We start from the raw sequence: 15,233 nt of genomic DNA on the forward strand, positions 1-15,233 counted from the left end.
CTTAGGAAATATTACTGATACTTCAAATCATTAATATTTAACTCGAAATTTTAACAGGATGAACCTGTACTTGTTAATCAAGAAATATCTGTTTCATTGAAAGAGTAATGACAGGAATATATGTCGAAACATTATCTCAATAAGTCAAACTTAACCTTTTTTCTGTTAACACTAAGATGCTCGTTTTTCGAAAAATACGGGACATTTTGACATTTTTCCTCTATAAGACGGGACAACCCTAAAAGGTCATAAAAACGGTACTGTCCCGTTGAATACTGGACGTATGGTCAGCCTACTCATAACTCGGTGATACAGCCGAGAGGTATAGTACGTTCCTCTCAATCAACGGACCAGAGTTCGAATCCAGTTCATTGTTTTACTTACACATGTTATATCTCTCGCTTCGGCTCTAGCGATTGCTAGCTCGACTTTATTTTTGTGATAGAAGACGTAAATTTGTGTCAATTGGGCCGCTCCTTTTACATCCAAGTGAACTTAAATTTACATGATTTTTTCTAAGAGTGTAGTCTTAGTGTTATTCTTGACATGCAGAATGTGTTCGTACTTATACTTGTAGAGAAATAAATTTTAGAAAATTCTTGAACAACTTCTATTACAATTTCCAAAGAAAAATACGAATGGAAAACACTGAAAAAATAAAAAAAAAATCGGGAGGAATTTGTTTCTTCGAAATTCCAAAATCCAACTGTTAAAATAACTTGGAAAACATATTAACTAGGGCATGTTTCAAGCGGGCTACAGGGTTACAAACGATTACAGCACCGATTGATTCCGTTCTTTTTGTATTCATGCATGCTCATTGCTCACTTCTAACAAAAAGTACAAAAATTAGAAACTAAATAAAAAGCGATTCAACCGTTTGGTTTTTATAGGATGAAATTGGGAGTCACATGCAAGAGAACCCTACAAACTTTTGCAAATTAACGATATCCAGTTGTCGTTGGGTGCCAATCTGGATGCTTGCCAAGGGCATCGTGGGACCACGCTGCAGCTCTGATTGTATTATCCCATCACCAAACTTACCTGAACTTCCGTTTTTTACTTCGTATACCGTTAAGCTTCAAGAAAAATTCAGTGTACTTATGTAGGCTTTCTTTCCAAGTTTATGCATATTGCCACAGAAAACGCTCTCGTGAAACTTTAGTAAATGGAAAAATAAAACAAGTGATCCATTTCTTTCGATTTTCGTATGTATTTGCAACTATTAGCAATCAATCTGCCTTACCACAAACAGTTTCTTCAATAGAAGGAAGTATAATATTTACACAAGAATTCGCTATTTGTAAGTTTTCTTTTCAAGGCAATATTTTCCCCAGACCTTCAAGCTTCCGAAAATGCTTTGTGTTATACATATTGGTAGACTTGTCCTACGCTTATGACAGTAAAGTGATAGTCTCTGTATTATGGAAGTGACCGAAGTCGGTGTTTTTCATTTGTAGTCAACTTTTGGAATTCTAAATTTGCGAATAAAAGTGAGGCGTGTCACCGTTAATTTTTTATTCACAAGGTATAAGTAGAAATATACAGTTCAACTCAATTTCATATACTAAATTTTTTGTTTAAACATTGGAAATACCATACCAGAGAACATTACGTTTAGTCTTAAGCATGGGACAAATATTTCCAAAGATGTTATATGGAATTGCAATGTGTGTAGATTTATTACATTAAAGTGGAAGGATCATCTAAGACATCATCATCAAAATTACAGAAGCAGTTTTCAGTTTAAAAATTAAATTCTATTAGTGAAATTTTGTTCACTGCGTTTGGATGAACACATTTTCCAGTAGATTGTTTTATCATAATGGTATGAAATCACTACTCTTGTATTTCTGAAAAATGATGGATCCTTAGTCCTTAATGTTTTAAATCTTTTGTTTGACTATATGCTTCGAATTTTGTAGCAGGAAAATAAGCCAGCCGAGAAAAGAAAATTATCTTAATATCACGTTTACATTGATAATGAGCTTTGGTATGTTTTTTTTATCAATAATAAAATCAGCGCAAGATCAGCGAGTTATGCATCGCTCAGGCGATCATCGTTTGATCAGGAATGTATGTGACCTATGATCCCAAATTTCTGCTGACCCGGCCGAAACGCTTAACCACTAGGACACTAGAGAACGGTTCAACAACAATACTATTTTACAAAAATAGACATCATAGGCGGAGCTTAAGTTTTACAAAATACATTCCTAGGGCAGCTAGAGCCCCAGGTAATGCCTATAAATAGTTCATGACATCGGAGGGATTCCTTCCGAATTGGTAACAGTGCATGGGGACATGGGGGTTGATTTGCAGTCTTTTTTTCTTCGCGAAACATTCTATACCACGTTGCTTTGGCTAGATTTTACCTGGCCGTAGGCAGGGAAAAGCCGGTGGGGGTTTGGAACTGGAAGGGTGATAATTGGACAAGCTGGAATGGCTGGGGTTGGGATTCCAGCTGCAACGTGGTGCCCGGATTGGACGGTGCAGTGAGGGCGAAGGCTTGTGGCATACCTTGATGCGACATGTCGAAAGTGAGTTGACCAGTCGTTGCCGGTGGAGTCACGATCACCTCCTGCTGGGTGGTACCCGATCCGTAATGATCGGTGTGGTGATAGTGATTTTCCTGGCTAGATGACTGCGATTGATAGTCGTGTTGCTGTGGGAATGTCGATGGTCCGTATTTGGGTTGTTGACTGTATTGAAGAAGTTGTTGGTTGAAGTAGTTGGTACTTTCTTGACTGTTGTATTGTTGTTGGTCTTGGCTGTTGTATTGTTGCTGTTGATGGTATTGTTGCTGTTGTTGGTAATGTTGCTGTTGTTGTTGCTGTTGTTGTTGGTGTTGTTGTTGTTGTTGCTGCTGTTGCTGCTGTTGTTGTTGTGAACTGGTATGGGCAGGCGATGGCGGATGAGTGAAGATCGTGGTGTGCGAATAGTGAGCACCGTTCTGATGTAGCTGAGAGTTTTCCGAGCTTGCGCTATTAGCATAAGAGCTGGACAGTCCAGAGTGATTTTCATTGTTATCTTCAGTCACTGGTGCAGAGTATTGCTGGTTTTGCTGTTGCTGATGGTAGTCCTCAGTTTTCTTGTTTTTCTTGGACTTCTTCTTGTAAGTCGTCTTGGTAGTTCTTCTATACCCTTCTTCACCGTTAGAGTATTCGTCGCCGTAATGCTTCACTTCATGTTGTTGGGATTCGAATGGATGCAGTTTGGTAGAGGCATATCCGATGTCCTTATCGAATGGGAACTGGGACTTCACTGGAACTGGATATGGAACCTTCTTTTCAAACGGTACGTAGACTTTAACAGGGACAGGAACCTTTTTCTCGACTTCCACCTTCACTGGGATAGGCACCTTTCTTTCGACTTCAACTGGTACTTTCACTTCCACTGGGTATGGGACCTTTTTTTCGACGGGGTAGGGAACCGGTTTGGGTACTTCATATGGTACCTTCACCTCGTATGGAACTGGGACCTGTTTGTATACTGGGTACGGCTTAGGAACGTGCACCACTTTCTCGACGATCTTTTCGACTGGATAGGGTTTGTCGACATGAACGATCTTTTCAACTGGGTACGGAACCTTCACTTCGACTGGGTAAGGTTTCGCGATGTGTACGGGCTTTTCAACGATCTTCTCTACTGGATATGGTTTGGGCACGTGGACTACTTTTTCAACGATCTTTTCAACTGGATAGGGCTTGGGTACGTGTACAATCTTCTCAACCGGAACGTGAACAACCTTTTCTACGATTTTTTCCACTGGGTACGGTTTGGGTACGTGAACGATTTTTTCGACCGGCACCTGAACCACCTTTTCCACTGGATAGGGCTCCTTCTTGACTACCGTCTTTACGTGATTGTGATGGTGATGGTGGTGATGGTGCTTGATCTTAATCTTCTCCTTCACGATTTGGTGCTCAGGGACCTCGTAGTGTTGGCTCTCGCCAACGGCAGCGTCTGGCGCGTCGGATGTAGCTGATGCTGCCAAATCTTCGGCCTTGTCCGATCGGGTCGTCAACTCGGGTGTTTTGCGCGTTTGCGTTTCTGCTCCATCGCTGTCGGCATGCTTCTTACTGGACTTTTTACTCTTTCCTGACCCTTTTCCGAGAAAAATGTGAATCTTCTTTCCGGTGTGACGCTTCTCTACTTTCCACTGCCGGTCTTCGGCTGGTGTCTGTTCGAGTTGGCCGTCTTTACCAGCATGACCAGCCGAATGTGATCCGAACACAAGTGTCGCCGTGCAAACAACGACCAGAGAGGCAGCTAGTATCTGTAGAGAAATCGGTAACAAATAACAAGTTATAATAATTTGATTTACTTTTAAAAATATTCATAAGAAGCCACGCTGAATCATTTATTGGGAAAAACTTTCCAAATCGAATGACTATCACGCTCATATTATTATTATATTAAGAGCGTGAAATGTCGTCGAAACCTACAATATAAAAAAATCTTAAGATTTTCAAATGGAGGATAATGAAAAGACGCATTCTACGCCCTGCTCTTTAGCGAGAGCAATCGCTGCCCAAGTTATGGTGCCAAGATCATCATAAAAAATTTAAAGGCTCAGGTATGCCATACAAATGAAGGAATTTAGAATAACAACTGGAAACAACGGCCACCAGCTGACGGACGAGAACGACTTATGATTCACTGATTTCGATGCCTTCCAAAAATATGGTCATTCCGCATATACTTGTATCGCTGAAATTAGGAGGGATAAGGAGGTAGACTTTCGACAAACTGACGCGAGGTGATCGGAGGGCAGAAGCAGAACCCAGGTAAGCACCTGGAGTGGAGATCGTAAGCAGGATAGTCCAAGGTAATGGTGGTAACGACTGTGACAGTGCAGCAAGGGATCGAAATGTTACAACTCTTACGCTGAGGAAAGTTAAAGATGCCATTCACAAAAAAAGGACGTTCCCACCGCATGCGCCATTCGAACAATACTTTTGGAGGAGAACTGTCTGGGCATCCTGGGTCATCTGGTCCAGACGGTACGTTCCTTGCTGTGCACTGAAACCTTTCAGGTCGGAATTAACGATGGTGCTTATCGATTGCTGGGCGACAGATACGCCTGGACAACGAAAACCAGCGGCAACATCCGTCATTCGGTCACCATCGGCATCCATCAGACTGTGTCTTTCTACGAAATCGGTCATGACAGCAATGAAACTGAAAATGACTGTCGTTAGTGGCTACCTTCCTGGCGGTTCCTTGCCCAATTTGGGCAATCGAGTAGCGACTAGCCAATATCCTAGACAGGAGCCCTGAACCAAAAATGTTCCTCGAATGGAGACCTTAACGCCCACCACCAGGTCTCGTCTACGGAGGTGAATAAATGGACCCTCGAGCCCTATCGAAGACCGTCGAAGACGTTGATATGATGGTCATGATGAACTGGGTATCAACTGCTATTGATGTCCCTCTATCAGCAGATCTCAGGCTGCGTAGCACCAACGATGACCCACCACCTATCGGTTAGGAGTCAGGCTCATAAGCAAGGCGTTCATATGGAATGCGTAGGGTCTGGGACCATTTGGATAGGTGGACCGATTTTGGACACTTGCTACTATAACTCAGTCAATTTTTAACCGATTGATTTGATTTTTGGAACACGGTCAGATACGTACAGTATCTATCTATAAGTCAATCGGATTGAAATTGACTGAGTTATAGCAACAACTGCCCAAAATTGGTCCCAGACCCCAAGAGTAGGAGATGTTTTGTTTTCAAAGTGATACGAAATTAAACGATATGCGAAATTGTTTATATAATGCGAAACGATTCAGAACGGAGTCCAAAATGATACGAATTTATGCTGTATTTTTCGTTTTTCGTTTAGACGTGATCAGACAAACGCCGAATTTCATACAAAATGGCCAAGTTTCAGATGGTGTAACTATGGTTTGCCTTGAAGAATTGAACTCAGAATTAAGATGTTTTGATGCACTCTATGAAAAGTTACAGCATGTTGAACTTTTTTGTGAGAGAAAAAAAAATTGCCTATCCCAAACATTTTGGCCACTTTCTGTATGTTCGATATAACATATCAAAATATGAATAAAAACAAAAATATCTTATTTTTTAGATAACTTTTAAGTTTTATTTTTCAAATAAAATAAAAACAGATTTTTTTACAGTGTAGAGAAAACTGGGTAGACTAGAACCCTTTCTCTTAATTTACCAGTAACACAAAACAAGATCCGATTTTCGCACAGAATGGCAGGCAAAAATTGTAAGTTTATACACAACAGAAAGATTTAAATTATTTTTAAAGTTTTCTGAGTTTTTCTCGACGTATGTATTATGATGTATTTTACAAAAATGGGTGATCCCCTTTTAAGCACATGACTCATTTGAAGGGAGAATAGATTCAGAGGCGTGATATTAACACTAGTTTACAGCATTTTTGAACTCGGTAAGCTGATGATCATTTTTGGTGTAGAATCATGCCCTGAGTTCGAAAACGCGAAGGAAAAAAATTACAGTAGAGCGGAAATTTTTTCGACTTTCCATACAAGGTTGATGATTTGAAAACGATTTTTGTTCTATTTTTAAGCAACGTCGCTCACTACACACATCTTATTCTCCGTAGTCAATGCTACGATTGAGCTGAATTTTTTACTGTAACTCGCCTACATATGGTATGTCAAATAAACGTTGAGAAAGAATTTTTAGATTGTTTTTTTCTTATTGAAAAAAATACATATATTTTTGGAAATTTGGCTAAACTTTAAGGAGATCGTCCCTTAAACTCGCCAATATCTTGAATTTCATCAATCTGACGCAAAACCTGCATTCAGATGATCAAATGGTATTGTATTCAGCTTTTAATTTATGGAAAAAGATTTGAAATTGGTTGAACAAAACGCAAGATATTTGAATTTTAGTAAATCCCACATTTTTAAAAGTTGTAAAACTCGATATTGAGATAAAACTCAAAAAGTGCTCTACTTAAAAATTTTTGAAGCACGGTTTCGAAATCAGTACTAAATTGTGCTTCAAAAATTTTGGTCGTTGACAGAAGTTCACGACTTTCGTTTTATTCTGTAAACTAGTGTAATTTTTCGTTCAAGTTTCCTTGTATTTTTGATTATTATAGTGTATTTCAAATTGTAAAATATTACACTTGTAAAAATAAATATGCTGTATTTTGAAAATAGGGAGACTTGATCGTTCTCTTCATGGTGTGTACTAAAATAATAATTATCTGACGCAAGTGTAGAATAAGCTTTAAACTGGATCCATTTCCTCACTTTTTGGTTTTTGATTTTTTATAAAACAACGAAGCAATATTTTCAAAATCGGTTTTCGTACACATGGATCAAGGTATCTCCTGATTTTTTTTCATCGTGGAAAATGTTTTACGTTTTCGCAGAAACCATTTTTGAATAAAATTTCACAAAAAATGGTTTTTGCAAAAATGGAAAACTTTTTCCACCACACAAAAAAAAATCAGAAGATACCTTGATCCATGTGTACGAAAACCGACTTTGAAAATATTGCTTCTTTATTTTATAAAAATATAAAACCAAAAAAAGAGTAAATGCTTCCAGTTTCGCCTTAAGTTAAAATACACGTTTTTAAATAAATGACTTTTCTGACGCGTTTTATTATTGAATATAATTGAATTCCAAGCAAGTAGAGCTTTCGAAATGATTTTTTTCGTACATATTATGTGATTGTAATCCTCGAGAGACAAGTCTCCTCATGTCACTGTTGAGTACACTTAGCTGCATTAATTAAAATATTTTGTTACCAATTTTCTTTGATAAACATTTTTAATAGTATTTTGTTTAAACTATGTTCTGTGAAATTTTGACACGATTTGGTTCGAATTTTACAAACAGATTAAGATTTTTCGGAATCACCTAAAAGATTTCTGAAGGACTGAAAACCAACCAATCGTTATACAATATTGTAATGCATAAACGAAATCACGTGTACCTTAATAGTTATTTATGTAACGAGTTGCAAAAAGTTGATTTTTTCAGCACGAGTCGTACATTTATCCAACGAGGCTTGCCGAGTTGGATAAATACGAAGAGTGCTGAAAAAATCAAGTTTTGCAACGAGTTCCATACAAAATTTTATGCAATGATTTTTCCATAATGCAACTATTTTTCATTATGCAACTCATTTCAGTTGCATTATGAACCAGTTCGGAAAAGTTGGCCATTATGATACCAAAATGAGTTAAGTAAAATAGAAATTATGATACTGAATTGCATAAATATAGTTTTTTGACTAAAAGTACTTTTGAAAAAAAAAGCTAGAAGAAAATTGGTTTTGATTTCGGGGAACAAGTCTCCCCAGGGATCAAATCTCCACAGTCTCCCCTATACGTTTTCGATATAGTCTTATGAATTTTCTGGAATATTACCAAAGACTGCTCATCATTCAAAAACCGTTTCTAAAATATATTTTTTGAAAATTTTCAATGTTTTTTTTTTTGCTTGGGCCACCATTCTGTGAAAGCTGTGAAAGTAAGGGTAAATTCAACTGTGCTGGCCAACTGTTGATGCAAACTGTTCTCATTGGGCATGAGAAAGGCTTATTCAAAATTAGAGATATATAAAAAATACAAAAATAAAATTTAAATAAAAAACTGCCATATTGGGGGGAAATGATTTTTTGTAAAACTGTAGTCATAATTATTTTAAGGAATGCAGCCAAATTTTCTACCAGAAAGGTCTGGACTTGAACCGGGGCCCGTGGCGAAAGTGGTCACACGTTTGCTTCATAAGCAGTTGGTCATGGGTTCGATTCCAGCCCCGGCATTTTCGTCAGTTGCTCTCCTCCCCCAGAGTAGCTGACACTGACCCTCTTCTGAGCCCTTGGCCCAAATGGACCCGGATACTTGGACATCGGCGAACGGCAGTAGCCATGCATCAACATCCTCGTGCTCATCATTTTACCATCATAGCACAATGGTCGGAAAAAGATAAAGTTCGGCCAAAACTCTTTTTATGTGTTTAATCGAAGTTATAGGTTGTCTAGATATGTTATATAGTATTTTTAGTGTTTAAAAAGGGGTATTCAAAAATTACGTAACTTCAATAATTTCAAAAACGGTGAAAACCAGCAAACCCCACATTTTTTTGCGTTTTTCGTTAGAAAATCGATTTGAATTTAATTAAATGATCATCTTTCGCTCAAATCCAATCAAGTTTGTTCAAAACGTGTAAAAAATGTGGGAAGATAAATTTTATTTCAGTCAAAAATGGAAAAATGACGTAAAACATATGAAAAAACATGACTTTTTTAAATAGCTCTAATTTGAAAAACTGCAAATTTCTGCAAAAAGTTTAAACGTTTTCATGCAGCCCTAAGCATGATGTTTAAGATGTACTATTCGAAATTGCGGCGACACGTGACGACACGAACCGTTTTTTAACTTGAAAATTATAAAAATTTCTAAGGTACAATATATGAAAAATTGAAAAGTTTTGTGACATATTAATTTTGCACCATACGTGCATTCAAACAGCCCAATAACGAGCTTTCATATGCTGGATAACATAAAACATATATTCCATTCTTAAAATATTATTATTTCTCTTTTTTCGAATAATTCATTTTTCAATTTTATGACTTAGGCCACTTTGGCAGTGAAAATGTCATAGAAATACAAAAGCTGGTATGCTTTTAATTAAGAATCATAAAACTACAATACATTATCTTTGTTATAAGGCGAAAAAAAGTTTAAAAATATCAATTCCGTTTTTTGGGAGTTTTGGCCGCCCCTTTGTATGGAGCCCGACCAATGTGCATAGGGTAGAAAGTGAAAGCAGCGCGAAAGGCAACCAGTTTGATATAGTCACGTACACTGTGGTGCATAATTGATCGGACAAACGCCGATTTTCATACAAAATGGCCAAGTTTAAGATGCTGTAACTATGGTTTGCTTTGTTGGATTGAGCTCAATTTTTGACACGGAACTACAAATATGCTGAATTTTGTGTATACAAAGTATAAAATGTTTTCGTTCACAGGTCTGGGCGTGGCAAGGCGTTGAAAATATTGCAAAAGTGATCGGACAGCGTAAATCAGGACCTTTGATTTACACGCGTGCCGCTGTCCGATCACTTTTGCAATTTTTTCAACGCCTTGCCACGCTCAGACCTGTGAACGAAAACATTTTATACTTTGTATACACAAAATTCAGCATATTTGTAGTTCCGTGTCAAAAATTGAGCTCAATCCATCAAAGCAAACCATAGTTACAGCATCTCAAACTTGGCCATTTTGTATGAAAATCGGCGTTTGTCCGATCAATTATGCACCACAGTGTATGTGGCAACCCTAACCCCACCTAATGCATCTGACAGGAGCCAACATCTATCGTGTATCCACAATGGAATCCTTTGTGGATACACAAATGTTTACATACAAGATGTTGGATTCTTAAAAATGGCGGCCTCGCACCCTGGTGGATATAGTAGAATAATAGAATACATTTAGGCGTTGTACAAAAGTAAATAGGCAGCTACCAATTGGAATCGCTCACGCAGTGCCCTACTAGACAAAAGAGCTGTATGTAAATTTGGATAAGTGATAAACCCTAAAAGGGATACCTTCATGGCCTCAGTTTCGTCACCTCGCTGAGTGTGTTCCATCAAAGACGAGCTCTAAAAGGCGCCTGGGGTCCAATGGACGCCAGGTATCCCTTTTAGGGTTAATAATAAAAGAAAAGGACTCAGAATCCACCGCGCTCATGTTGTTTACGGGAGCGAAGATTTTCTGGGGGTGTTGTATTTATAACAATGGCGCACCCGCTGGATCATTTAAGAAGTATTGTATTTTTGCCAAACCTCCTAGTTTTAGGAATTTTATGTTTATTATTTTCGGTAGTTTTGTTCTTTGCATCATGAGCGGTCATGTTGGGTCATGAACATTCAAATTGTCAGAAACATGGTCGTTTTCTTTTAGTTTGGTGGGGAATGTTTTAGGATTTAGTTCAACTGGTTTTGGGAAACACCCCATGGCTAAACAAATTTCAAACATGGCGACAAATTTCTGGAATTTCATAAACGTTGTCATTAATTACTTTTCAAGGATTTTGTCGGAACTTATATAGAAAATACTGCCACTTAATATGTCTTTATCGATTTATTTCGATAACTTTTAAACACTTTGTTTGGATCACGTACGAAACAAAGATTACCATGCGGTTTAGTATTAATATTAAAACATGTTTTGGATGGCAATTGGTGCTATATAGGGTAGCGAACCACTTGTGCAGCAGCCGGTATTTTGGGCACTCTTCGCTATAACTCAATCAATTTCAAACCAATTGACTTGAAATTTTGTACACGGCTAGATACTGTACGTATCTCATCGCGTTCCAAAAATTGTGTCAATTGGTTCAGAATTGGCTGAGTTACAGCAGAAAAGTGCCCAAAATAGGACCCCTGCCGAGATGGTTCCACTTCCTTACCACGTGGACGGAAAACCCATGATGTTTGCCCCCTTCTTTCCTGAACAAGCGGAAATTTTAGTCCCTATCCTCCTAAAGAGATTTTTTTTTAAAACTTTACTTTTATTATTAGGACTGAATAAAAAAAAACAAATAGACGATACGTCATTTTTTCAAAAGTTCGTCAAATAATGTCTTTCATACACTCCCGTGCAAAAGTTTGGGGTTACCCCCTCAAAAATATGAAATGTTTTTCGATCATATCTCATTCATCTATCATTTAATCCTAAAATTCAAAACATAATTTCAATGATCGAGTTAGGTTTACAATTCATCGTGCAAAAGTTTGGAGTCACCTTCTGAATAAAATCTAAGTCGGATTTTTACTCAAATCGTCAATTTTTTTGGTACAACTACAATTCCTTCTTTGGTAGTTGAAAGGCAAGAAAAAGAAATTCCGTGGGTACACAGTCATGGATCACTTTGCATTTTTGACCTTCTAAATTCAATTAAAAATAGAGGAAAACAAAAACTACGACTTTGAAAGCACTATTGGCTGTGTTTTGATTCGAACTTTTGATTACCGAACCATTTGAAGTGTAATGGCAAGTTGTTTTTGCGTAAAAAGAAATATTTCATTGTTTACCGAATGCCCTATTATGGATCAGCTCCTCAAAGTCCCACATATTATGGATCAATTTTTGCCATATTATGGATCAGAGCGTCATACCTCAAAATTCCAACTTTAATATTAAAATTGTATTGGTAGGGATAAACTACGCAGTGGATTGATTATTTTATTGGTGGAGTACCCGATATTACAAACAGAAATATAGAGAAATCATAAAAAGTCCCGTATCCAAGTACTTTGCAAGAGGCATGTCACTAGGGTTCAGTGATATTCTACATCTTACGTATAATTATTACCATTCTGCGTTTCAAGACACCTGATTTTCAAGGTTTTATGTTTTTTGAATGATGCGTGAGCTAAAAATATTCTATCAAGCGCGTTGAGCTGAGCAAAAATCGTAATTTGTTTGAAGTGAAAATAAACCTTCGCTGAATAGATGCAAACATATCTTATCTAAGGTGTACAAGCAATTTTTATATCAAAATCGATAGATTTGGACACTTTTAGAGCTTACCACTACAGGAGTAGCTTTTTATGGAATTCGGCTAATTTCTGGCAGTAGTGAGCAGACAACTTCATCATTGCATTGTAATAGATTTGATTTTCAGGTTAAGCTCTTGTACATCGCCTTTTATCTCAGAAAACAAATAGGATCATGCTATAAAAATGAATTTAGTGCCAATATATATGTTTTGAGCAAGATATTCGACTTTAAACATCGAAGTGATGGTACACTCCCGATCAAAAGTTTGGGGTCACCCCCTAAAAAACATGCCATTTTTTAGGCCCATATCTTCGCCAATTTGCGTCCGATTTCAAAACCCTAGGTCTCATTCAAAAGATAATAAGTCAAAGAAACATTGAACATGATTTAAAAAAACTTTTAAAAAAAAATTCGTATGTAAACTTAACCCAAAGTTGACAAATTTTCTAAAAAATGAATATAAACTTACGGCAGTGTCGCTGGAAATTGGGTCGACGAAATTTCAAGATGAGAGCGGTAATATAACCCATTTTCTATTAGCTTTCAACTGCTTTTTACAGAACTTAGCTAAAAAATCTAGAAAAAAAGTTATTAAGTAAATTATTTGTTCATGTCATCGACCAAAAGTTTGGGGTCACCCCTCAAAATGATGTATCGGCCAAAAGTTTGGGGTCACTATCGTAAAACATGGAAAAGTGATTTGTTGATATCTTTGTCACAGAATTGTACCACCCGTATCGTTTAATGATTGTGGGTCTTGATCAACTTCGCCGTGATAATAAACTACATCCCACTGTATGCATAACATTTCTGGTAACACCCAAAATCCATGCTGGTGATACTAATCATGATGAATGATGAAGCTTTTGGAACAGTTCTTGAAAGTAGATCTAGATGAATATCCAAAAAAATCTGGAGAAAAACTTAAGTCTTAAATCATGTATTGTTTTCTAATTGATTCACTAGACAAATGCAGAATTGAGTTCACTTAGAAATTTACAGTAGTAACCATAGACACAGATCTTCGGGAATATCCGAGTAGCAGATGGTCTACATAGGTTTGTGTTGTAATGTTGCATATAATTTTTAGCTGTCCCTTGGAAAAGCGATACACGGGACCGAAACGTCGGACTATGCTAAACTAGCCATTTCAATTCTTATAGACTGAGAAAGCCATATCAGTTTAACATTTTTCCCATCCGTATAGCTCCTCCAAATCCAAAGATGGCTGAAATACAGTATACAAGATTGCTTATTCAGTTGAAAATTATGAGATTTCAATAGATTTCAGCACTGTTTCACTTGATGTACATTGAACTCCACCAGCTTTTCATGACAGTATCCGATCAATGGAGACGCATGGCACTACACTGCTCAAGAAGAACATCAGTTTGCTTCAGAGACCCTAATGCGACGGATTTTCACCCAAGTGATTTCAATGCGCGCACAGAGAGAATTTCATCAATCATTCATCGATCGTTGGAAGATCGTTGTTCACACTAGCTCGGCTGCAAACGGGAACGTTCTGTTACGTCCTTTATGAGAATTTCAGTCCTGGAACTCGTTGAATCTGTACAATTCTGTACAATCCTGGAGCTTGTTTAGTCCGTACATGTTTGTTCAATCATTGCACTCATATTTTTTTATCACACCCTTATTGTCCATTTATAGGGAAACCTACGTATTTTCGTGATAATTTGTCCATTTTTTACTCAATTTCACTACACCACAGCATTATAAAGATTGTTCTGCTTTTCCAGCCCACCATATCACCAAATTATTGTTCCAATGTCCTCAATATGTTTGCACTTTGCCACCAATTGTCCATGATATTCAGTTCCAGATTTTGTTAGCACTGTCAGAATTTCAAATGGCCAAATTTTCACACAAATTTCCTTCACCGCCCAGAAATGCATCTTCCAGCAGCAGTCACAGCTTACCGTAAACTTCATTGCGATACACGTATAGATGGTTTGAGAGAAGAAAGTTTACTGGTTGCACTTTTACTGGGCCCATATCTATTTATATATTAATTAAACAATCTATGCATGGAGGGTGGAAATTTTGTCCATGGCGCCTCATGGGGTCTCCTCAGTTGGGTGGGGTGCCGCTATTGAAACAAGGAATCAACCCATTTCTACGATCGCGCCCCCTGTGTTGGTGGGTGTAAGTTTGGACCCTTTTTGGCGCGTTGGTGTTGGTGATAGCAGCAAACAAAAGCCACGGAAAATCGACGGGTAAAAGGTTTTAATTTTAGCACTAATTAAGCCTTGACGCCTCGCGAGCTTACTTTCGCTTTTCTTCTGGCCTAACTACCGATAGTTTCGTTTTCCGGCTGCACCACGCGAGGAAACGAAATGAATATAGGCATGCGGATAACAGTCAGCTGGACGAGCCAGCCAACAGCGCCCCAACAGCACCCCAACCGATGCAACTGGTAGGAGCCTTTCGCGTGACGACTTTGTTTTCGACCCGCGTTATACCTAGTACCTACAAGTAAACAAACAAACGAACCAAACCATAGCTAAACTAAAAGCGATGCAGTTTGCGATTATGACTATTATGATGATGATGATTATGATGCACCAACAGTTTGTTGCTGCGCTTTAGTTTGCCACTCATTCATTCCGGCACGTGATGTGTATGGTCTTAAAAGCTTAGAGGGTACCTTAATGATGTGCTCAAGT

General features: G+C 37.8%; 1 protein-coding gene across 1 annotated transcript; it reads right to left on the reverse strand.

Moving 5' to 3' along the window:
- Positions 1–1,193: 1,193 nt before the first annotated feature.
- Positions 1,194–14,942, reverse strand: LOC109400358 (uncharacterized). The gene is made up of 2 exons (XM_029869174.2): positions 14,487–14,942; positions 1,194–4,279 (listed from the first exon to the last, which is right to left on the reverse strand). Exons 1-2 carry the CDS (start codon positions 14,496–14,498, stop codon positions 2,372–2,374), a joined length of 1,920 nt encoding a protein of 639 aa, XP_029725034.2. The 5' UTR covers positions 14,499–14,942; the 3' UTR covers positions 1,194–2,371.
- Between the last annotated feature and the right edge of the window lie 291 nt (positions 14,943–15,233).

Source organism: Aedes albopictus, chromosome 2 (assembly GCF_035046485.1).
Source record: "Aedes albopictus strain Foshan chromosome 2, AalbF5, whole genome shotgun sequence".
NCBI classification, from domain to species: domain Eukaryota; kingdom Metazoa; phylum Arthropoda; class Insecta; order Diptera; family Culicidae; genus Aedes; species Aedes albopictus.